This window comes from Cherax quadricarinatus, chromosome 48 (assembly GCF_038502225.1).
Source record: "Cherax quadricarinatus isolate ZL_2023a chromosome 48, ASM3850222v1, whole genome shotgun sequence".
Lineage (NCBI taxonomy): Eukaryota > Metazoa > Arthropoda > Malacostraca > Decapoda > Parastacidae > Cherax > Cherax quadricarinatus.
In genome coordinates this window covers 9,630,046-9,656,744 of record NC_091339.1, presented here as the reverse complement: position 1 = coordinate 9,656,744, position 26,699 = coordinate 9,630,046, and the positions used below count along the sequence as shown (strand labels likewise).

Genomic DNA, 26,699 nt, shown 5'->3' with positions numbered 1-26,699 from the left:
AGCTCAATGAGACATTCCACTAAGAGTCTCCTTTTGAAGATAACTTAAGAGGCATTATCTTGTTAGCTTAGGGGGAGAAATATCCTACGACACAACACTGAAGCATCTCAGAAGTTGCATTATCAAGTTACCATTGATCTAGGATTGAAGACACTCCAACGTGACACTGTAAAATCATCATATGAATTGTGCTATTTCAGTTTTCTCAATTTTTTCCAGGAAAGGCAAACTGGAAGTTACAGATCTACATCAATTCAAACATTTATCTCTGCATTTACCATTTAAATAATTAACTTCAAGTTTTATTTACAGTAAGCTTAAGGTGTAGAAAACGGAAGAAAGTTTTCCGACTCAATCTGTTGGGCAGAAGTGATGTCTAGCAACTCAGATGTAGTAAACAGAGGATTAAGGACTATTTTCATGAATAACGTAGCTTGTAACGACAATGGTGACATAATTGCTGGTACTTTCTGTTTATCTGTGTAAAAGAAGATATATGAATGCAGAAATGAATTAATTACTGTTCGGATATTACATCCACAGAAATAAAACCGAATATGTTGTAAGGGAAGCAAGTCTCTTGTTGACGGGTCCATGAACGTCATACATCACCAACAGCACTTCACGTGAAACATAGTTTTGATGGATGAGCTGTGTGAATGTGTGAGGCTCAGTTTATATAATTATATTTCATGGAAAGTTGATAATTTGTATACAGTGGAACCTCAAATATCGAACTTTATTAGTTCCAGACGGCTGTTCGAGTGCCGTTACCGAATGAATTTATTTCCATCAAGAATAATGTAAATTAGATTAGTTCATTTTAGACCCTCAAAAATACACTTATAAAAGCACTTACAAAAATACACTTACATAATTGGTTGAGCTGGGAGCAGTTCGATATTTGAGGTCCCACTGTATATAATCTAAAAAAATACTATACAAACCAAGATGTGCTGTAAAATATACAGTGTTGTAGCTACTTTTCCTCTGATCACATAAATACTGGTATTTAACTTGTGTTCTTACATTCCCCGGTCTGCCACTTTACCTTCATGCTAGTGACACTTGCATTGCATTCTCTCTCTCTCTCTCTCTCTCTCTCTCTCTCTCTCTCTCTCTCTCTATATATATATATATATATATATGTATGTATATATATATATATATATATATGTATGTATATATATATATATGTATATTTATGTATATATATATATATATATGTATATGTATGTATATATATATATATATATATATATATATATATATATGTCGTGCCGAATAGGCAGAACTTGCAATCTTGGCTTAAATAGCAACGCTCATCTTGCCATATAAGACAAGTGAAAATTTGTGTATGCAATAATTTCGCCAAAATCATTCTGAACCTACCGAAAAAAATATATTTCACTGTGTTTGTTTAGTATTAAATTATTGTAAACAAATCTAAAATATATTTAGTTGGGTTAGGCTAAAATAAATTGTTCTTGTTATAATAAGGTTAGGTAAGTTGTCTAAGATTCGTTTGGAGCAAAATAAAAAATTTTTACATTAACATTAATGAAAAAAATATGTCTTTAAACGTATAAGAGAAAATTTTAGAAAGGGCTTAATTTTAAATGAGTTCTTGCTAATTGACCAGTTTTACATATTCGGCACGACATACATATATATATATATATATATATATATATATATATATATATATTTTATATATATATATATATATATATATATATATATATAATAACATCTGGCAATCTGCCAAGTCGCAAGTGAGTTCACGAATCCCAGTAAGCAGCCTTTAGAAAGAAACTTAAACGAACACTAACATTCTATACTACTGATTAGATCAATCTCTGTTCACATAAAAAATTATATTTACGCCCAAATAAACACTTGTCAGTTAGGTGATTAAAAATTGGATTGTTCTTTAAATTGGGCATCAGATCTAAATTCTTATATAGATTTCAAAGTTCTTTCTAAATAGGTCATTTCCCTCGGTTTGCTGATGAAATATTGACAAGGTTGAGAATAGAGAATAACAGTAGAGGTTTGCTTTTTCCTCCATGCAAGAGAATTGTGAGATATGCACCATTTACAACTGTCTTCCAAGCGGATTTTCACGCTTTTTTTTCTGAACGTCGCAGGCACAAAAACTAGGATTCTAGCTTCCTGTTAGCATGCAATTTATGAGTGTTGTCACCCTGGCAGCCGTGATTTATTACCAGAGGATACATTTCCCAGTTATTGAGTACACAGCATCTATCATAAGAGGATTGTTACATTTCTTGTGATGCATCAGTTATTACATATTGAAGCCATTCATTAGATTTTGTCTCTGCAGCGTCTAGATCATTGTGCACCTCATATCCATCCTGTGGACGGTAGTGAAAGAGCATGTGAATATACAAAGGCCTAAGAACTAGGCCCCAAGATTTATCTTTTATAGTTCACTTATATGTTGCAAGCAAATTTACAAATGTTGCTTAATATATCTATTATCTTATGTCAACATATCTTATTAATGAAAGTATCACTTGGGAAATTATACTGTCTCTATATTCCTCAATAAGTGGACAATTAAGCATATAATGTTCAAGGTAGTGACCATAGGGCTGGCCACATACTTTGCATTTGGCTTGATCATCATTTATGTGTCTGCCAAACTGGCAGAAGTCCTTGTAACCAAACCTAAGTCTGGCTACTACAACATCAGTCAGTCTCTTCACATTGCAAGTTGCTCCAAAACCTAGTTATTTACATTCATGTTATAGTGGGTTATACATCTCATGCTTCTAACTGCGTTCTATAACATTCAGATTCATTATTTCTCCCCTAATGCTAGATACACCAAAGTTTAATTATACATTTTCCATCAGGGTAATTTTCTTAGCAAAATTATGAACTTTATTATGAATGGGTAATCCATTGTATGACGGAATCCATAACAATTGTACATTAATTTTTCCTGGATTTTTGAACATGTCAGAGAATTATGCGAGTCGAGAGTCTTCAATGATGACATAGAATCAGTAATAATCGGAGACTTAAGCTCAGTGTCATAAGTTAGCTTTAGCACCAATAGCATGGCAAACAATTCAGTTTGCAGCGTAGAAGGCAAATTGTTAATTCTTAAGCCTAGTTCAACAAAGTTCCTCTCGTTTTTAACTAGGGAGGTGGCAACAAGAGCAGATTCAGCCCTGCCAGTAGACTCCTGCTTAGATCCATCACCGTATATAACTTGTGATAAATTATTACCAACAGTTAAGCATGAAATTTCTCCTTGAGCAGTTGCTTTGACAAGCGATTTAAGAAAGGGATTACTAGTGATGAGCTTCTTGGGAGGGGTAAGCCATTCAGAAAAGTTAATCTCAGAGATATTTACCGACAAGTTAAGACATGTGCAGCGGTTATGTATTTTTATTGCTGAAACGTTTCACCTGCACAATAGGCTTTTTTCAGTTAAATACAGGGTCAGCAGATGCAGATGATGTAATCAGTCCATCAACTTTGTAGCTTTTAAAAAGTATTTGAGGTGGTCAGTCCCTCAACCTGAAGAAGAGTTCAGCTCCCTGGAGCTGGAGAAGAGTTTAACTCCATAGAGCTGAACTCTTCTCCAGGATGAGGGACTAATCACCTCAAATACTGCTGCCTTTCTATTTGACTGAAGAAGCCTACTATGCAGGCGAAACGTTTCAACAATAAAAATACCCAACTGCTGCATATGTCTTAATCATCAACTTGTCAGTATTTTATACAATTTTCAACATATTTACAGGAATTTAAAAGGAACAAAAATGTCTCGCTATTTCACACCTAAAATTAGCAGATGTTTTCCCCATACACTTGCATCTCTCTCCCCAGCATCCTCGAATTATGAGGAAAGTTTTTGATGGGAATGGCTTCTGCAGCTCTCGTTGTAGTGCCCCTACACATGTCAGTTATTAAAAGAATCTTGCTCTAGCTACCATAAAACAACGTTATGAATTTGAAGCTGATCGATTAAGGTATTTTCATGTTATGAGCAAGGAAAAAACGGAAAACTGGAAGATGAAAATAAAAGAGAAAATTCAAGCAATCGCTAAAGGGTTCCGCTTCGGGTATACCTAATACACCAGCCAATCAGTAAGCACAGAGTATATACAACGGGAGGTGTATATTTCTCGTGTATATATATGTACTGAGAATTTAATTTAATATCAACTCAATTTTTTAACTGGTGTTGTGAGAGTGATACGCAGCGTTTATTAACTGAATCTCATACATTCGATAGGCTTTCAACTTAACAAGCTTTACAGCCAATTAACCATCCCAGCAAACCTTTATTTAACGCTCAAATATTCACGTATTTTGCAATTCTTTATCTAAATTTATACAACAGCGGTGAAACTTAAAGCCTTAACAAGCAAATTATATATTAACTGTAAATAGCTAGAGTTTAAAGTTATAAAAGAACAGCTGGTCCTCCTTTTTACACGAAGTTTTCACTAGGGAGATACAAGAGGATATAAACCCACCTGCTGAGAAAACGTTGTAAATATCAATGGCACTTGTGTAAACTATCTTCATTATGCCCATAAGATAATATTTTCATCAAACTCAATAGGTTTATACCTTAAATCTCGTATAAATATTCATCAAACTCAGCAGTGTTATGTTCCATACCTAGTAAAAATGCGTTTTATTCTAAAAAAAAAAATTAGTCAAAGCAGAAATGCGTTTTTCTACCCAGTACGTTTATTTCTCAGATGCTGCAGAAGTCTGTGAGTCCCAGCAGAATTACATATGTAACTGTTATTATTTTTTTATCGAAGTATAAGGTATTATTGTGGAAATATACAGCTTCATTAAAACGTACAGAAGAATATGATAATTACTCTTAATTATGGGAATTTATGAGGCCAATGAAAATTAGTTCACTGACGTGAGAAGCATCAATACGGGTTGTGTTTTTGGTATACTCTTCATGTCCAGTGACTATACTCACTCAAGATTAACACTGCACTAACTACAGTGATGTTACTGTGTACGTCGTACTTCAGACGGATCTAGCAACCTCAGTCAAGAATTAGATACATGTGCAACATCTGGGTATCTTTATTTGTATATGTTTCGCCAACCAGTGACTTTATCAATACAAGGACATACTCTAAAGAATGTAGAACTATATACAAAAGATGAGGTAATCAGTCCCTCAGTCTTGGAGTTGATGAGGAGCACCGTAGTCCTGAAGGAATATCTTCAAGACTATGGGAAACAGCGGGGCCTTCACGGCCATGAATGTACAAATACATTTTCAGAAGATTATCGTATATTTTGTAATCTTGTAGGTACAATAGTCGTCTTATGTGGGTGAGATGGTCGGATAGCTCCTTAGTACTCATCATTCAATACTACCACTGGAGCCAGTACAGTTGTGCCCATGAGAGAGGTGGTGCGAGAGCTACCCTGTCCTCCTTACGAAGCTTGTTACTTCTCGCTTTCATGAAAGTGTCGAGTCATATTCCCTATATATATATATATATATATATATATATATATATATATATATAGTGTGTCGTGCCGAATATGTAAAACTGGTCAATCAGCTAGAACTCATTTAAAACTAAGTTCTTTCTAAAAACTTCGCTTATAAGTTTAAAGATATATTTTTTTTTCCTTGATGTTTATGTAAAAATTTTTAATTTTGCACCAAAAGAATCTTAGAAAACTTACCTAACCTTATTCTAACAAGCGCAATTTATTTTAGCCTAATCCTACTAAATATATTTTAAAAACTTTTACAGTAATTTAATACTAAACAAACACAATGAAATATATTTTTTTCGTTAGGTTCAGAATGATTTTGGCGAAATTATTGTATACACAAATTTTCACTTGTCCTATATGGCAAGATGAGCGTTGCTATTTAAGCCAAGATCGCAAGTTCTGCCTATTCGGCACGACATTTTATATATATATATATATATATATATATATATATATATATATATATATATATATATATATATATTTCTCATACAGCTAAAAACATTATTTACTTATTCTGAATTATAAATCATTTCATGATTTCCTAATCTAAAATTTTGAGATTGCAAGCAGTAATAATTCAAACATACAACTAACTTCATTTAATAATGCAAAACAGAATTGCAACTTTTGATTTAGAGCATCAGACATCATCATTAGAATCCTAGACCTATGTCTTAAGTGTGAAGGGAATGGCACAAAATACAATTGTCTTACCTGCATTACTATAAGATACTAAATTGAAACAAAAATCTCCAGATACTCGGAACTGGAATGGATCACCCGCATCTGTTAAGTTAACCGCTCGGTTAACCGGTTTTTGACACAAATGTAATGTGTTAGTGTCACCTGGTGAAATATCCATTAAATATGAATCGCCAGTTTATTTAGTGGTAGTCATAAACTTAAAGAATCTTCAGTAATGATGCTCTACTAATTATGTTAAAAGGTAAAAATAATGTTGCCTCTAATACACTAGATTAAATCTTTTGAAGAATTTCAGTTATTGAAAGAGAAGAAAGCGAGAACGCATTAAAGAGAAGGTAACTTAATAGATATGTATGCATTTAATTGACAGATGAAGGTGAAGACAGGATGCTGTGGACGCATCTACAATGTAAACACACACCTGCAACTGCTATAGCTGAAGGGACTTACATCTGATCCTGAGAGTGACGGGGTTGCTGGCGACGGTAGCCAGTGTGTTGGTGGCTAGGCAGCTGTACTTGCCGCTACGACTTCTGTGCGCTCGTTGTATCACCAGGGAATCTCCAGAGATTATGATGCCAGCTGTCACGTTCTGCACCTGCGAACCTCCCTGCACAACATATCACACATTATTTTATATCTGCAATTCCTCTAAGTCTAAAGGGATAGCATCACACTTATATATGACACAGAAAACCTACATTCCGCAAAAGAATAGACCTAAAAAATTCAAGTTACCCATAATTAGGAGAGAAACCACATGATAAGGTTTCGTTCTTTCCTGGACCATAGTCAAGTAACAATAAGGGCAAGAAAAAAAGAGAAGGCCTGAAGACAATATGATAGGGGACAGGGCCCAAAAGGATGGATATACGACTAGTAGTGGTAATAAAAGTAGCGGTAGCAGCAACAGCAGCAATTGTTGCAAAATTAGTAATATGAGTAGTTGCAACAGTAGTAATAGTTGCAACGGCAGTAGTAGTAGTGGTGGTGAGTTGAAATTGAGAGTCCGACGTCGGGCTTGACACCAAGGATTTGTAGTCGTTGAGTTAGTTAATTCTTGCAGTGGCATTGGTTCCATGTTAACGTGTGATGTTCTGTCTGTTAAATCAGTGCCAGGGAAAAGCTCGTTAAATAAGAATGGAAGACTGAATGAGTGGGGGAGGTAGTATGATTGTTTTGAAAGGGGTACGTGAGCCGTTACCTTTACCCCCCCCTTACTCCACCAAGTGGGAGTTAACAAGGGACCCTCGCTGATTGAGAAACGTTACTTGGCTTTCTGCTCTTATCAAGTCTGTAATTACGTATGGAGTTCCATTCTTGGTTAGCTGTAACATGTTAGGATTTTAATTTGTTTATCTGGACTTGATTATACTTACGATATTAACGTAATGTTTCTGGTCATCACCATTTCCTTCAAAAGCCTTCAACCTATCATGGGAGTGACTTCTTGTCCAGTTTGTGATTTCTTTTTGTTTCTTCTCAGCCGTGCTGAAGTGTTCGGGTTCGGGTCACTCAACAGAAGCAAGACGAGAAGAGCTGCACGATCTAGGTTTAGATCACACGCGTGATAATTCTTCATTCGGGAACTCTGGTGTTCCTCCAGCTTTTGGTTTGGATCTGCACTTCTACGTCATCATGAGAACTGTTGTTCTACTACCTTTGTGCGGGTCAACGATCTCTTCAAAGTCCTCATTTTGAGAACTCTGCTTTTCTCATACCACCAGGAATGAGCTACTATTTCTACAACCTTTTTCATGTGTGAACTCTGGATTTTCCCTATAGTTGTTGCCAAACTCCATTACTTAACGCTGCTAACTGTGTATCTTCATTGACGTTAGTACCTTCTGGAGCTGGACTTCACAATAGTCACGACCACCTGTGACCACAGAGTGGTACAAATGGCTTCTCGTTCCACTCCAGTGATTCCTGAACGACCTGCCAATAACACCGGCAGAATCGGAACATCATTCTAATATCTGCACATGTTAGGCTTGCTTCATTTGACGTATTTATTTAATATTTCCATCATTTGCTTCAGTTAGGATGAGTTCATATTTGTTTTATAATTTATGAGAGATTTGCTTATATTTAGTAAAAAAATTTTTTTTTTCTTTTCGTAAGGAGTGGCTTTATTCAGATGCTCTTGTAGGGTCTGAAGGAGCCCCTACACCTTCACAACCAGTGAAAATTCTCTGGAACCATGCTCTTAAGTAAGAGGTTATATTCATGCTATTCACGTCTGAGCGGAAGCTCCATCTATAGCATCTAGAGGAAAACTTGTTACTTCTGTGCTCTGCGACTCCTGTAATCACGCAACTGAGTTTTAGATCTCATGGAAGCTGTGTAAAAGTGACGATGACATTACCAGGTTTGTTTGCATATGGTTAGGGCAACGAGGGAATCAAGTGGAAAGGGAAGTATGTACAGTATACCTTTTGAAAGCCCCTACAAGCCTGATATTTCTTGGACAGGAGAAAGGGCCTATGTGCTGGACACCCAAGTTCTTCATAGAGATTTCTGCTCTGCCGCTAGCAAGAGCACAAATGCGCATGGTATGATACCAGTACCATAGCATCGTTGATGCGGCAAGAACCAGTATGACCTATGTTACTGCCTCAAGAAATGGGTGGGCCAGTGAGAACGTGCGTGCTCTTAAAACTTTGGGGTTGTCCACCAGGAATAAGAAAATGCTCATGAAGTACCTTACCCGGATCTATTACCTCTGCTGAATGTGATCTATGATTATGGGAAGGAAATTGAACGATTAATGTGTAGAACGTGTATAGGTTGTGAGCACTGGCAGATGCACGAGGGTCAGCATAGGGTGAAGCCTGACACTTCCATCAACGCTCTAAGATACCGCTCTCCCGGAAGTATTTGCAAGCTGTTGGTCTGTGTCCTGGTCGGAACCTGAGTGAGGTGCGGAGTCGATGAGAAGTTTGTTTCTATTCATTCTGATGCCTTCTTACAGGTTTCCTCTTCGCACTTCGTGGCGTGGCAAGAGATGCACCCGGGGAACAGCTAACTGGACAGTGCTAGAGGCAGCCTCCCCTCAGTTCCTTTACTTTTCATTTTTTATCGTGTAAAGTCATGGTGACCCAGCTCTGAGTTGTTGGGGCTGTGCTTGGCCCGGTCCAGACACCACCCTTGTACATCTCTGGCAACCCACATATTCTGGCATTATAGGTCACTAAAGATGTGCTTGTCTTGGGTTGCTTATCGCTCCATTACATTGATATTGTATTTAATAAAGTTAGCCACTTCCACCAAAAACTCATTTTTCTCTATTTTCATTAAATTAATGATTATGGAATTTATTATGTTCTCAGGGTAGACATATCAATCCTATGGAGTCGTACGGCCACCCGCAGGGTAACAGAAATCCCTTGACCAGTTACACCTGTGGCAAATAAACCATGAGTGATAAAGGGAGAATAAAAAAGCAGCAACGAGGTAGTTGCATTAATAGTAATAGTTTTTTTGTGATAATAGTAGTAGCAGTAATGCAAAAGTGCAAAAAACAGAAGATTGATCCATGAGAACTACTTTTCCACGACGGACAGGATTAGTGACAGAGTCCTGAGAGTGAATTAAATTTAAAGGACGTGGAAATTGAAAATTTTCAGCACTCAAATACTTGGCGCCAAGAAGGCAGAGAAAAATTGCAGTAAGCCAACTGACACAAGCTGAAAAGAAAAGGCATCAAGAAAGAATAAGCAGAGAATGCAAAGTGAGTGCAGAAGATACATGAAGAGGAAGGAAGAGTAGGAGGCAAAGTTCAGATCGTCGTGAATGTTCTGAGGATTAAAACATTTGACAGTGTACTAAGTATGGCAAGCATCTACAGAAGCGAAGCCAGAAACATGAATCGTGTTAGAAAAGTTGTGTGAGAGGGCTGGAAGATGTAAAGGTAGTTAGAGGACCAGTTAATGTGATGTTTGGTATCAGTAACATGACAGAAAAGAGTTTTATTGGTGTTGTCGGCAAGACGAACACATCTTTTGTGCTCTTTCAGAAAAGGAAATGTCCAGTTATACCAAAGTATTGGAAAGGACAAGAGGAGCAAGAAACAGAGTGAGAAATTATTAAAGACAAGCTACGCAACCACCATTATTTCCACAGGAGGCCTACTAGTCCATTTCTCATCAGACCTCACAGTGTCTTAGATCTTCGCTCCAGTCATGTAAATTCTTACCAGTGCTAACTCCCTTTTCGTTCAAACTTGTTTGGCTTCGCTAATCTCGCCCTCGTCACTCACCCTCCCCACTCACCTACCTTCATGCACTCTCTCCCGACCCACCTACCTTCATGCACTCTCTCCCGACCCACCCACCTTCATGCACTCTCTCCCGACCCACCTACCTTCATGCAGACCCTCCTCACCTACCTACCTTCATGCACTCTCTCCACACCCACCTACCTTCATGCACTCTCTCCACACCCACCTACCTTCATGCACTCTCTCCACACCCACCTACCTTCATGCACTCTCCACACCCACCTACCTTCATGCACTCTCTCCACACCCACCTACCTTCATGCACTCTCTCCACACCCACCTACCTTCATGCACTCTCTCCCGACCCACCTACCTTCATGCACTCTCTCCCGACCCACCTACCTTCATGCACTCTCTCCACACCCACCTACCTTCATGCACTCTCTCCCGACCCACCTACCTTCATGCACTCTCTCCTCACCCACCTACCTTCATGCACTCTCTCCTCACCCACCTACCTTCATGCACTCTCTCCTCACCCACCTACATTCATGACCCACCTACCTTCATGCAGACCCTCCTCACCCACCTACCTACATGCACACCCACCTACCTTCATGCACTCTCTCCTCACCCACCTACCTTCATGCACTCTCTCCTCACCCACCTACCTTCATGCACTCTCTCCTCACCCACCTACCTTCATGCACTCTCTCCACACCCACCTACCTTCATGCACTCTCTGCCTAACCCACCTACCTTCATGCAGACCCTCCTCACCCACCTACCTTCATGAAGACCCTCTTCACCCACCAACTTTCATGCAGACCCTCTTCACCCACCAACTTTCATGCAGACCCTCATCCACCTACCTACATGCGCGCACTCCCCACCCACCAACCTTCATGCACACCCTCCTCACATATCTATATGCACTCTCTCCCCACCCGCCTACCTTCATGCACTCAACCCCCACCCACCTACTTTTATGCACACACTCCCCACCCACCTACCTTCATGCACACCCTCCCACCCACCAACTCCAAGCATTACATGTTCAAACAATGCACAGTCCATCACATATCCTAATACTTACAAAAAATATTTTATATTTATGCATTATCTCCTTTCAATGTCTCCGTATATTTACCAAATTTAATATACTCCTATGTACTGCTATACTTTCACGCATTTCAAGGCAGAAAAAGCTTCGTTACTAAATAAAGACGGGTTCCACCCTGCTTCTGCACTGCTTGCTGGCTGGAGGTCCTCTCGGATGATGGGAGGAACTTACGGCCCATTATGCTTTCTAGTGACTGTCTCTCCGCTGTCTCTCTTTTTTTTCTTTCTTTTTCTTTTTTTCTTTCAAATAATAACAAGAAAGAAGTACCACTATCATGGAGTCTTCGCTCTGTGATAACCACCCTCTTCCCGGGCCTCTTTCTGTTCCTGAATCCTGTTCTGACCCGGCTTCGTTATTGGACCATTCTCTAGAGTCTTCCCATACCCCTGTACCTTCTGCTGGTGACGCGTCGTCACCTGCTCCAGGTACTGAGGCTCCGCTCATTTCTGTTAGTGCCTCTTCCTCTTGCACGCCTTTAACTATGTGTCCGGCTTCTCTCCGAATACGGTGCGGATCGTCCACCTACCTCAGGTCAAGCCGCCCACTGTAATACGCCTAAACGTTCTAGACCATTTGCTGATGACGGTTCTTCTAAGTCTGCTCATTCCACCCATGAACGACCTACGCGACACCCACTTCGTTTATGCACCATGTTTGCAAGTACGCAGTAAGCTAAATTCTTTTCTCTACAACTGACATCTTCAACTAATTATCTTTCTCACCATAGTATTGGTAAATTCTCTTTGCTGACGACACGACTTACGTCATCTCCCACCTTAATCTTGCCACCCTCAACACCATTGTTAACGAGGAGCTGCTCAAAATATCGACTTGGATGACAGCCAATAAACTTACACTTAACACTGGCAAAACCTACTATATTGTTTGGTAGCAGAGCAGGTGTTGCACAACTTAACATTAAGATCGACAACACTCTAATTGCCAGACATAATGAGGGCAAATTCCTTGGCCTATACCTCGACAACAACACGTGCCGCAAACTGCCCTTCTCACACTATGCCATTCACTTGTATATCCATACCTCACCTATGCTATCTGTGCTTGGGGTTCAACTGCAGCATCACACCTAAAGCCAATAATAACCCAACAAAAAGCCGCAGTAAGAATAATCACTAAATCCCATCCCTAGCAACACCCCCCCTCCCTCACTCTTCATAGATCTAAACTTACTCCCTGTTCATAATATCCACACTTACTACTGTGCAATCTATATCTACAGGACCTTAAATTCCAATATTAACCTTGACCTAAAACGCTTTCTTGATAGTTGTGACAGTATCCACAGGCATAACACCAGACACAAACATCTCTGACATTCCCCGTGTCCATCTAAACCTTTACAAAAATTCAATGTATTTCAAAGGACCTAAAATCTGGAACACCCTACCTGAAAACTCTAGAACTGCAGACACACTCATCACTTTCAAAACTACAGTTAGAAAACATCTTATCTCCCTGATACACCCCGACAACTAACTACATGATAACCACCTGGTGGTTCACAATTACACTCACTCACCCACTGACTTTAAACACAGAAATACTAATCTTAATCTTAAAACAATGAATCCTAACTAGTCGTAAGTTTGCCTATGATACTCCAATATAGACACTTTGTATTGTGCTAAAACAAAAGCATTCACATTGCTAAACTCACAAATTATAATGTAGTCACCTAGCCTTAATACCATAATCTATAAGGATTTAATGTTTAGAATTAGTCTAAGTCTGCCCGAAATGCCTAGCCATGCTAGGTGTCCTAGTGGCCTCCTCTGTAATTAGTATTTTATAACATGTAAACCACACAATATCCAAACCCTGTAAACCCCACATTGTAACCCTTATAGAGAATAAACTTGATTTGATTTGATTTGATTTTACGACACGTTGGCCATAATATACCCTTTCATGTTCTTCGAAGCGGTGCGTGCATCGTTACAGTCCAGAACGAAGAACAAGCTCATGATCTATCCCATCTTACTTACATTGATCAAATTTCAGTCACAGTTCACAAGCACTCTTAATTCTTGCAATGGTATGGTTGTTTTACCACATACCATTGTACAGAGTGATTTTTCTGTCTTCCAGTGATATTTTGGAGCAATTTGCCCTTCAGGACCTTCCAGTTCTCAAAGTAGATACATATGTCCTGCCCGCTCGCAGGCGGAGGTGCTTTTTCCAGTAACATCGCCCGCTTAAACTTGGCCGTGAACTCCCGTCCTCCTTTTATATCGAAGGGCCATCGCCTAGAGGTCCGCAAAGTGGTCCTTACTCCCCAACAGTGTCGAAATTGCTGGTGTTTCGGACACCCTACTAAATACTGCAGATCTGCGGTGAAGTGCCTGGTCTGCAGCGCCGCAGAATATGACGATACGTCTTGCAGTCTTCCCCCCACTTGTCTCAATTGCAGTGAACCTCATCCTTCTTTTTCACGCCGATGTCAGGTCTATCTTAATGAAAGAGAAATCCGTTGTCTTAAAGAGAGCAAAGGCCTTACTTCAGCTATGGCTGTCTCTCTGCTCCATCTTCAGCAGAGCCTTCCTCATGTCCCTTATTCTCAAGTAGCTAGAAGACCTCCAACCTTGACGGTCCCCTTGCCAACCAGCTCTTCCGGTGTCGCGTCTTCCAGGGTCACCTCCGTCTCTAATTCTTTTGCGGTTTTACCCTCTGAAACCCCCACCTCCTTACCTATTCCTACCCCTGCTTCTTCTCGCCCACTAATTTCTTAGTCTGCAAGGCCTCTCATGCTTGCATCTAATTTGCACCCATCACCTGCGAAGTTGAACATGTCTCATAAGCCCAAGTCTCTTCACATTCCTCCGGTGCTTTCAATTCCCCAACAGTTTTCCTTTCAGCCTTGGTACCTAGTTCTCACCCCCTTTCTAACTCACACGAAAGTGGAGGTTCACCCCCCCCCATCCCACAGTCCCCTCTTCTTCTGTTCCCCCTCCCCCAGTCTTCTTCCTCAGTTACCTTCCAACCTCCTTTCTCTCCTCTTCCACCACAGGAGTCTTCTGCCCCCAGCAGCGCATCTCTCCAGGTTCATACTCCCACTCTCAGACCTCCTTGGTTCCCTCCATAGTCTCCCCGATTTCTACTTGATCTACCTCACCTGTCTCTGAAATCATAGTATTGGCATCTTCCTTACATGCTGAGACACTTGATGTTGTCTCCAACTATATTGCAGAGATGAAACCCTCAATGGACACTGACGCGCCTCCTACCCTTTCTTATTTTTCACATCCCTTGCAGCAATCTTTTCCTTCTCAGCATTTTGCTTCCTCCTTGCTTACACGCTTACCGTTACCTCCACAGATTGACTTCACTGACCCTAATAGCCCATAGATTTTATCGCTTCTTATTGTTGGCATATCTCTCTGTGAATAATGACTTATAAACAATGGTATATTCGTGGCCTCAGGGGTAATCGGGGAGAGCTCCATTGGTTGCTCTCCCAGTTTTCCCCTGATGTGTTACAAGAGCCCAAAATTCGTTCACCTATTATTCGTCTCGTTTTGGACTATTTGCTGTTGCATTCTTCTGATCTCTCTCCCGATGAATCATTTAATGAGAGTGCGCTTCTTGTGTGCGTTTGTATTCCGTATCAAGAGGTCTCTGTTCGTTCTCTACTGCTTTATACTGCAACCTGTATTTATTTGAACAGATAGTATACAGTTTCCTCTCTATATCTCTCCCCCTCCCGTGCATTCTGCATCTCGGATATTGCGTTCTTCGTCTCTTCTCTGCCACCGCCCATCTTAGGTGATTTTAATGCTCACCATAATTGAGGAGGGTCCCACTGTGACTCGTGGTGATGAGTTGGAGAGACTTCTCACTTCTCATCTTCATGTTTTAAATACGGGTGCTCGCACCCATTTTTGGACGAGCGAATTGGGACTTATACTCTCATCTTACCACCTTTTGTGGGGACCCTCCTTCGTCCTCTATTCATGAGCTGGTGAACCAATTTTCGGCCTTAGTTTTGACTGCAGCGTCACATTCTATTCCTCAAACCTCACGCATGCATTTTTAGACCTGTTTGCCTTGGTAGTCTTCTGCGTGTGCCCATGCAGTGAGTTTGAAACGTGCTGCATGGGGCCATTATCGATATAATTGACCTCAGATAGTCTTTTGGGTTACAAGCGAGCAAGGGCAGTTGCTCGCATCATATGCGACGCTAAATGCACTTGGCAAGTACACTCCAGACCCAGCTCTCGTTTTGTGGGTTGCTGAACCTCTTGAAGTTGCAACGAAAACCGGGAGCTATCTTGTCCGTGTCTCCCAAAGGTTTCACCTTTGTCCCTCATTCTTGCGTTTAAGTCTACCAAGGAGCAATTACCCTTCGATTTTTCCTGTAATGGAATGGAGCCGTATAATGTACCTTTCACTCTCCTAGAGCTAGAGTCCACGCTTTCCGGTTGCCAGTCATCGGTATCTGAGCCTGATGATATTCATATCAGTATGCTACAACATCTGCATTCTACAGCCCTTACAGTCCTTATTTCGACGCAAGAGGTTCTCCCTCAACAGTGGAAATCTGCCATTGTACTAACGTTTCGCAAACCTGGCACCTCGGGGCTTGATACCTCTCACTATCGTCCCATTGCTCTGACCAGTATAGTCTGCAAGGTGATGGAACGCTTGGCGAATAGATGTTTAATATGGTATTTGGAGACTCGCAATAGTCTTTCTCCTCGCCAGTATGGCTGTGGACCCCTTGCTCCACTTAGATACGTATGTGTGAAATGCCTTTGCTAACACATACCATCCTAGCAGTCTTTTTTTTTATCTTGAGAAGGCATACGACACCACTTGGAGGTATAACATTTTAGCCGAAGCCCACTCCTTTTGCCTCCGCGGTAATCTCCCAACTTTCCTTACTGCTTTCTTATCTGACAGACATTTTCGTGTCCGGGTTGGTGCCTAGCTTTCCTCATACTTTGTTCAGGCCGAGGGTGTACCACAAGGTTGTGTCCTTAGCACTATCCTTTTTCTCTTGACTATAAATGACCTACCTTCCATTTTTCCATTGCATATTTAGTCTGTTGAGTATACCTGGTAAAGTGTATGGTAGAGTTATTATTGAAAGAACTAAGAGTAAGACGGAGAATAGGATAACAGATGAACAAGGAGGCTTTAGGAAAGGTAGGGGTGTGTGTACCAGGTGTTTACAGTGAAACATATAAGTGAACAGTATTTAGATAAGGCTAAAGAGGTTTTTGTGGCATTTATGGATTTGGAAAAGGCGTATGACAGGGTGGATAGGGGGGCAATGTGGCAGATGTTGCAGGTGTACGGTATAGGAGGTAGGTTACTGAAAGCAGTGAAGAGTTTTTACGAGGATAGTGAGGCTCAAGTTAGAGCATGTAGGAAAGAAGGCGATTATTTCCCAGTAAAAGTAGGCCTTAGACAAGGATGTGTGATGTCACCGTGGTTGTTTAATATATTTATAGATGGGGTTGTAAGAGAAGTAAATGCGAGGGTCTTGGCAAGAGGCGTGGAGTTAAAAGATAAAGAATCACACATAAAGTGGGAGTTGTCACAGTTGCTCTTTGCTGATGACACTGTGCTTTTGGGAGATTCTGAAGAGAAGTTGCAGAGGTTGGTGGATGAATTTGGTAGGGTATGCAAAAGAAGAAAATTAAAAGTGAATACAGGAAAGAGTAAGGTTATGAGGATAAAAAGATTAGGTGATGAAAGATTGGATATCAGATTGGAGGGAGAGAGTATGGAGGAGGTGAATGTATTCAGATATTTGGGAGTGGACGTGTCAGCGGATGGGTCTATGAAAGATGAGGTGAATCAGAATTGATGAGGGGAAAAGGGTGAGCAGTGCACTTAGGAGTCTGTGGAGACAAAGAACTTTGTCCTTGGAGGCAAAGAGGGGAATGTATGAGAGTATAGTTTTACCAATGCTCTTATATGGGTGTGAAGCATGGGTGATGAATGTTGCAGCGAGGAGAAGGCTGGAGGCAATGGAGATGTCATGTCTGAGGGCAATGTGTGGTGTGAATATAATGCAGAGAATTCGTAGTTTGGAAGTTAGGAGGTGGTGTGGGATTACCAAAACTGTTGTCCAGAGGGCTGAGGAAGGGTTGTTGAGGTGGTTTGGACATGTAGAGAGAATGGAGCGAAACAGAATGACTTCAAAAGTGTATCAGTCTGTAGTGGAAGGAAGGCGGGGTAGGGGTCGGCCTAGGAAAGGTTGGAGGGAGGGGGTAAAGGAGGTTTTGTGTGTGAGGAGCTTGGACTTCCAGCAGGCATGCGTGAGCGTGTTTGATAGGAGTGAATGGAGACAAATGGTTTTTAATACTTGACGTGCTGTTGGAGTGTGAGCAAAGTAACATTTATGAAGGGATTCAGGGAAACCGGCAGGCCGGACTTGAGTCCTGGAGATGGGAAGTACAGTGCCTGCACTCTGAAGGAGGGGTGTTAATGTTGCAGTTTAAAAACTGTAGTGTAAAGCACCCTTCTGGCAAGACAGTGATGGAGTGAATGATGGTGAAAGTTTTTCTTTTTCGGGCCACCTTGCCTTGGTGGGAATCGGCCAGTGTGTTAATAATAATATAATATAAATTTAGTCGTCATTTTATGTGGATGACTTCGCTATAGCTTACGCAGGCACTGACTGTCGCCTGGTAGCGACCTCCCTTCAGGATGCGATTGACCGAGTTTTCCATAGGGGCACTTCTCATAGATTTAAATTTTCTAGTACGAAAATCCATTTCATTACTTTCACAAGACGTCCTCTTGTCCCAGATATTCCATTGTATTTACACGGCTCACGTATTCCAGAATGTGATACGGTCAAGTTTCTTGGCCTTCTCTTAGATCGTCGGTTGACATGGAAACCTCACATTTCCTCTTTGAAGGCAGCTTGCCATGGTCGGCCGAATCTTCTTAAAATCTTGCGCATTGTTCATGGGGAGCAGATTGTCGGACTCTCCGTTTGCATTCCGCCCTAGTCTTGTCCAAGCTGTATTATGGCGACCAAGTCTATTCTGCAGCTTCTCCTACAACCCTTTCTACATTAGATCCCCTTCATCATCAGGGTCTACGTTATGCCTTGGTGCCTTTCGTTCATTCCTTGTTGAAAGCCTCTATGCTGAGGCGAATGTTCCTTTTTTAGCTGATCGTCGTGATGCTCATTGTTTTCGTTACTTTGTCCGGTCTCATGACCTTCGTGTTCCTTCTACATATAGGTTGGTCTCAGAGACGTTAGTAAAAGCCCATTATTTGTTCGACGCCCTTGCTTACTCCGACCGTTTTCTCTTTGTCTTCACTCACTCCGGTCTTCTCTCCAGTTGCCTCCCTTTAAAAATAGGTTGGATAAATACATGAGTGGGTGTGGGTGGGTGTGAGTTGGACCTGACTAGCTTGTGCTACTAGGTCGGATGCCGTGCTCCTCTCTTAAGTGACGTGTCTGACCTCACTTGGTCAAGGCATTGGCTTAAGCCGGTGGAAGAATTGGACCTGCATCGCATAGGCCAGAAGACCTGTTGCAGTGTTCCTTCTTTCTTATGTATATTCATTTAGCGTCTGCCTGTTCCCTGTCCCCTTGGGAGGTTCCGACGGTTTGTGTCTGTTCTCCCCTACTGCCGGACGCCAAAGCTCTCCTACCTACGACTGCTTCTCGCTCTCTTTTTCTTGATCATTCCGGTCGCATGTTCATGCCGTTGCTGTTTATACAGATGGTTCTAAATCTTCTGACGGTGTTGGGTTCGCGGCGGTGTTCCCTGACGATGTTGCCCAAGGTCATTTGTTAGACTCGGCTAGTATTTTTACTGCCGAGTTGTATGCCATCCTCATAGCTCTTCTCTGTGTTACATATATATCTCCTTCGATGTGTGTGATCATTTCAGATTCCCTCAGTGCTTTACAGCCATTAAACAATTTGATTCCCCTTCCCCATTAGTCCTTCATATTCAACTCTGGTTGCGCCGTGTGACTAGCGAAAACAAAGATGTTGTTTTCTGTTGGGTCCCTGGACACGTTGATGTGCAGGGCAATAAACAAGTGGATGCTGCTGCACATGTCAGCAGTGCATGATATTCCAGTTTCATATAGAGGTATTCCGTTCAGAGATTATTTTCCAGTCATCTCTGCCCGTCTTCGCGGCCGTTGGCAACAACGGTGGTTGGACATGCACCTTAACAAATTGCACTCTATTAAACCACTTTTCGGTTTGTGGCCGTCTTCCTACCACCGCTCTCCCTACCACTGCTTCCTACCACCGCTCTTCCTACCACTGCTCTCTTCCGTCTCTGCATTGGCCATCCTCGCCTTACCCATGGGTATCTCATAAAACGACACCCTATTCCTCTCTGTGAGGTTTGTCGGGTCCCTATTTCGGTTCTTCACTTTCTTGTAGATTGCCCGGTTTACCAGCGAGGTCGCAGGATTTACTTCCACCGACGTCGCCGCCCTACCACTCTTACCTTATCTTCCCTTCTTGCAGACGACTCTGCTTTTGACTTACAATCACTTTTTGCTTTTTGTCAGCAACTGCTGTACTGTACGAACTTTGACACACGGCCCTTAGTGTCCCTTCGAGCCCTTTTCTCCCCTCACCTCTGATTCCCTCTCCACCTGGCTGTTTATACCCCCAACACTGTTCTCTGCCCAGCAGCGCTGTATGACCCTTGTCGGTTTAGCGCTTTCTTTGATTATAATAATAATTATAAGATCTTTAGATAACTCATGACAATTGCAACACTGCAACTAAAACATTGTTAAAGTTACTACAACTACGCAACATCACTTTCATCATTAACAGCAATGTCGATGCTAACTACAACACCACTACAACATAAGCTAACAGCTACATTACAACTTCAGCAACATGAATATAAAACAACCAACAACATATCAACATGTTAGGTAAGACACATATGCAACAGTTAGGTATCTTTATTTCGAAACGTTTCGCCTACACAGTAGGCAACCTCCGTCTCACCTCCTTGCACTATATAAAGGCTCCATCCTGTCACTTCAACTTCATATTGTTTCAGACAACGGAACAATGCTCTTCTCCAGACTGAGGGACTGACCACCTCAAAACTTTAAGGGTGATGGACTGATTACATCGTCTTCAAGTATCTTCTGCTTCTATCAACTTTTATGTACTCGACTGAAGAAGCCTACTGTGTAGGCGAAACGTTTCGAAATAAAGATACCTAACTGTTGCATATGTGTCTTACCTAACAATCTGTCGGTATTTTATACCATTTTAATGTTCATTCTGTCAGACACTGCAACACAAGGGTATCTTGGTACAGACCATCAACTTTGACCTCTACTAGTGAGAACGGCTGGGTTTGAGAGGGACCTGCCCTCCCAAAGCAACCTCCGTCTCACCTCCTTGCACTATATAAAGGCTCCATCCTGTCACTTCAACTTCATATTGTTTCAGACAACGGAACAATGCTCTTCTCCAGACTGAGGGACTGACCACCTCAAAACTTTAAGGGTGATGGACTGATTACATCGTCTTCAAGTATCTTCTGCTTCTATCAACTTTTATGTACTCGACTGAAGAAGCCTACTGTGTAGGCGAAACGTTTCGAAATAAAGATACCTAACTGTTGCATATGTGTCTTACCTAACAATCTGTCGGTATTTTATACCATTTTAATGTTCATTCTGTCAGACACTGCAACACAAGGGTATCTTGGTACAGACCATCAACTTTGACCTCTACTAGTGAGAACGGCTGGGTTTGAGAGGGACCTGCCCTCCCAAAGCAACCTCCGTCTCACCTCCTTGCACTATATAAAGGCTCCATCCTGTCACTTCAACTTCATATTGTTTCAGACAACGGAACAATGCTCTTCTCCAGACTGAGAGACTGACCACCTCAAAACTTTAAGGGTGATGGACTGATTACATCGTCTTCAAGTATCTTCTGCTTCTATCAACTTTTATGTACTCGACTGAAGAAGCCTACTGTGTAGGCGAAACGTTTCGAAATAAAGATACCTAACTGTTGCATATGTGTCTTACCTAACAATCTGTCGGTATTTTATACCATTTTAATGTTCAACATATCAACATGCATATCATTAACAACATTGCATATTTCATCAGCAGCATCAACATTTCTAACCCACAACATCATCAATAATAAAGTCGACAATAAGAACATGAAATTATAGCAACACGCATCACTACATGAACATGACAAGTACTACCAATATACTTAACAAAAACATTCGAAAACAAACACATCAACATCACAACTACACTACGAAAACTACATCAACAACATTAAAGCATAACATTGTGGCGCTCATTATATTTGACATAAATCATTGAAAGTGTTCCATTGTTTGTATGAACATACAACACATACAGAATATACATAATTTTAGGGAAGTTACTGATAGTGTATTAGGGAAAAAATTAAATCGCTGAACGGGTAAGGCTTGAACCCATGGCGAGTGAGTCCTGTCATGGGTTAGAGTGCCACCCGTTTCGTGGTTTGTTGACAATAGTGCTATTACGATTTCGTGAATTAATAGATAGAAAAAATCTTCTCATCAACTTCACCTCACCTAGACTTAACTCACCTTCCTCCCACTAACATCATCTTCCCTGACTTCATCTCCCCCGACCTCATTTTACTTTACCTAATTTCTCTTTATCTCCAAATCTGACTCTAGTTATCCTTATCTATTTAGTCTTAGTCATTCTCCGATATTTTCAAGACAATTCATCATCTTACATTTTCATCCAAGATTCATTAAAATTTTATCTATATATATTCACCTAAGGTATTCTTCCATATTTTTTAACTCACGGTATTTCTTACCTGTAAAATAAAATCTCTTGACACAAGTATTTTTTTTTCCTCCACCTCATTCTCAAGATCTCTCACCTCCTTTCTCTCGTCCCTTTTCTCTCTCTCTCTCTCTCTCTCTCTCTCTATCTCTCTCTCTCTCTGCACAGGGTTTGACAAGGTTAGGTTAAGGATCCCTAGCTTAATTGACAAGCTATTTACAGGTTAAGAATTCCTAACTTTATTGACAAGCTAAGAGCTGTTACCTACATCAGCTCATTTGAAAGCATTTTTATTGTTATGAAACATACAAGAAGGGAACAGGATGAAGTTGGAGCCATCTGTGGGCCAACATTTTCATTTGATTAACTGACTTTATCTCGTTGACATTATAATGCTGTACGAATGTGTTCCATACTCGAGTCATCCTGGGGATAAATGATCTCAGATGAAGTGATGTTCTGGAGAAGGATACAGCCAGAGTGAAGTTACTGCTTTCTGCCCGTCTTGTGGTATAGAAGCTTGCTTCACGCTGTCCTCGAAGTGGATCCAAGTGTGGTACTTTGACAGTATTGGCCTTGTACATAACAGTAAGGCCACCCACATCCCTCCTATGTTGAAGGCTCTGCTGAAATGACAGATCTATCCAGGATTGGTCCAGGCGAGAGATGAGACGTCTTGCTCTGTTCTCTTCTCTGTCAAGCAGTCGCAGATGAGAGGAGGGAGGGGCAGGCAAACCAAGAAAGTGGAGCATACTCAAGGTGTGAGCGTACTTGTGCCTCATACAGAATCTTGCAACCCCTACTGTCAACCAGATGCGAGATATGGCGAAGTGCTGTAAGCTTCCTGGCTGCCTTGTTTGCAAGATTTACAATGTGGTTCTTCATGGTCAGTTTGGTGTCAAATTTCACCTCAAGGATTTCAACTTCTTCCCCAGGTACCAACACCCTCCCATTCATCTTTACTACTGCAAAGCATTACCATCATGGTGCCTAGAGACCATCATCATTTGTGTTTTCTGAGGTGCAAATGTTACTTGCCATCTCACTCTCTGATATTCGCATCTGATACAGTAAGTGCTAAGTAAAAAATACAGAACATTTTGCCTCAGAGTAAACTTGATACCTATGTCTCTTAGGATAATAATAATTTAATTTCTACAAGTACAAGGTATACAGCCTAGTTGACATTAATGACATACTACTATATAGAAGCCCTTCGTTATGCAGAGCATTTCTGACATATAAGGCCAATTTTGTCCCAGGATGCTACTCACACCAGCCAATTAACACCCAGGTACCCATTTTGCTAATGGGTGAACAGGGACAGCAGGTGTCTTATGTTTTCCGACCGTACCGGGGGATCAATCCCCGGACCTAAGTCTCTGTGAGTTGAGTGCGTTAGCGATCAAGCTACGGGACATCATACGGGAGAAAACACACATTTTACAAGCTATGAGCACCCATCCTCAGCTCACTGCACAGTCTGACCCTACATGCAAGTTACTTTCTACTGGGTATAAAGATACACCGCATATGAGAATTACTAATACATCTGTGCTTGGATACGAATGCAGGATATTTCAATAAAGGGCCATTTATTTGGTCAATGATGTAAGTTTCTCAGTCAGCGTATTTTTGAAGATACGATCTACACTGGTCTTTGAATCTGATGTCTCTCAGTCAAATTCAAGGCGGTTAGTGACAAGGTCCATCCCTAGCACCAGATTAAATCTTATTCAATTGTAGCTCTAATGTAGTTCCTTTGGTTTACAATTAAAGAACCCAAATTCTGTCTGAAATGACTGGATATAAATGTGCATATTTCTTTACACTTGTACACCAAGAACTATAAATAGTTACCAGGTGTTAGCCAACTGTTCAGAATCCCATCCTGGGGGGATAGTGATATATATTAGATTGTAGGACACCTTGGACTAGAGAATAGTATGTGTTAAATAGTAGTATACCGTAAATAGTAGAATACTATTTATGTAGTATACTATTTATGTATTATACTATTTATGGTATACTGCTATGAATTCAACTGTGTTCATAAATTACTCTAATGGCTAAACAATAACAAATCGAGTAGTATACTGAGCATTTATTGACGAATACAACTTAAATAGTCTGCTCATGGAAATTCTGACAGCTGCATTACTGTTCTTTTGGCAGGATACACGAGATGAACACTGGCAGCTGTATACATACAATACTACGGGCGGGGCTTGAATCCGCGGTTAGTGTCGTAAAACTCCAGACCGACGTGTTAGCCACTTGGCCAGCTGGCTACGGTTCTGGTAGTAGACACAAAGTGAACACTGGCAGTTGTATACATGTTCTGGTGGTACACACAAGATGAGTACTAGCAGATGTGTGTATGCCTAAACGGACACACTTCAAAAAATTCTGGATTTTTATTTCTAAGAAATGGCCGCTATGCCTCGTGTTAATCTAGCCTCAACAACTGCCAACAACAGTTGGAACTGAGGTCAGGCTTGCAGGGCCAGTGTATATTCAGCCAGGTTAACAACACTGTAGAGTGTGAGCAAAGTAACATTGATCAAATGATTCACGAAAATCAGTTTCCAAAACTTGAGTCCTGGAAGTGGGAAGTCAAGTGTCAGCTAGCACTCTCATGGATAAGATAAAATAAGATAAGATTTCGTTTGGGTTTTTAACCCAGTAGGGTTAGCCACCCAGGATAACCCAAGAAAATCAGTGCGTCATCGAGGACTTTCTAACTTATTTCCATTGGGGGAGGGAATGTTGCAGTTTGGTGAGTTATTTGAGTTGTGACGTCTGCCCATTTCTAGCTGGACAGCTGTTGTAAAAATGATGGTGAAAGTGTTTTCTTTTTTGGATCACTTTTCCTCCGTAAAAGCGGCCGGTGTCTTTAAAAAAATAGTTTAAAATTATGAACGTAAGACAGATTATTATCCAAGGTGTATAAGTTATATAAGATTGTCTTAAGTTAAATAATTTTTTTAGGAATATTAATAAGCGGAGGCATTAAAAGTAACAGCAATAATGTCTTCACACATAAAATAAACTGAAAGATATCAAGACATGCTGGATATCAAGATATCAAGACATGCTGGATATCAAGATATCAAGACATGCTGGATATCAAGATATCAAGACATGCTGGATATCAAGATATCAAGACATGCTGGATATCAAGATATCAAGACATGCTGGATATCAAGATATCAAGACATGCTGGATATCAAGACATGCTGGACATCAAGATATCAAGACATGCTGGACATCAAGATATCAAGACATGCTGGACATCAAGATATCAAGACATGCTGGACATCAAGATATCAAGACATGCTGGACATCAAGATATCAAGACATGCTGGACATCAAGATATCAAGACATGCTGGACATCAAGATATCAAGACATGCTGGACATTAAGATATCAAGACATGCTGGACATCAAGATATCAAGACATGCTGGACATCAAGATATCAAGACATGCTGGACATCAAGATATCAAGACATGCTGGACATTAAGATATCAAGACATGCTGGACATCAAGATATCAAGACATGCTGGACATCAAGATATCAAGACATGCTGGACATCAAGATATCAAGACATGCTGAACATCAAGATATCAAGACATGCTGAATATTGAACAAAAGTCAGTTGTATGTGATGCACAGCTGTTGTTGGTATGCACGAGACAAGATATTGACGAGTTCATGTACAAGCAAACAAAAGAAACTCAAAGAGCTATTTCAAGTGTATAATCGCTATCATAATAGTCAGACAATTACAATGACTGACTTGCAGAATTATGACAAGACAGGGGAAGAATTAAGATGACTGACTGCCATAATTATGAGAGACAGTCAGAATTATGACGAATGACTGCCAGAATTAAACATAAACTTCTTGGAAAATCTCTGACTGAAAGTGGATAAGATTCAAGTTTAGAAAAATGAATGAAAATCAACAGCAAAGATACTGATTATAAATGTTTTTAAGTTGGTTTCAGGTTTAAATAATCATAGTAATTGATATTTAAATTACGTTTGACAGAGTTAAAAAGTTGAGAAAGTAGATTTTCTTGGTAGTTTGTTATTACCGTCATTAAATATCTTGAAAACGGATTGAAGATGAGATTGAAATTGAATGATTGATGTTTCTTATATGAATAAAGATTACTTAAAAGTTTAGCTTAGAATTCTATTTAAATGTAATTATAGCTAATTGCTTTGTTATAAATTCATTATATGTGCCACGTCAGCACCTGGTGCACCATAACACAACTTAGTGCATCATAACACAACCTGGTG

General features: G+C 40.6%; 1 protein-coding gene across 1 annotated transcript in view; it reads right to left on the bottom strand.

Moving 5' to 3' along the window:
- The window catches only part of LOC128696187 (protein turtle homolog B-like), a 604,082-nt gene that overhangs the window by 31,714 nt on the left and 545,669 nt on the right, over positions 1–26,699 (bottom strand). Inside the window, exon 9 of the mRNA XM_070094868.1 lies at positions 6,691–6,850. Coding sequence (XP_069950969.1) covers positions 6,691–6,850 — 160 coding nt within the window. The remainder of the gene's footprint in view (positions 1–6,690; positions 6,851–26,699) is intronic.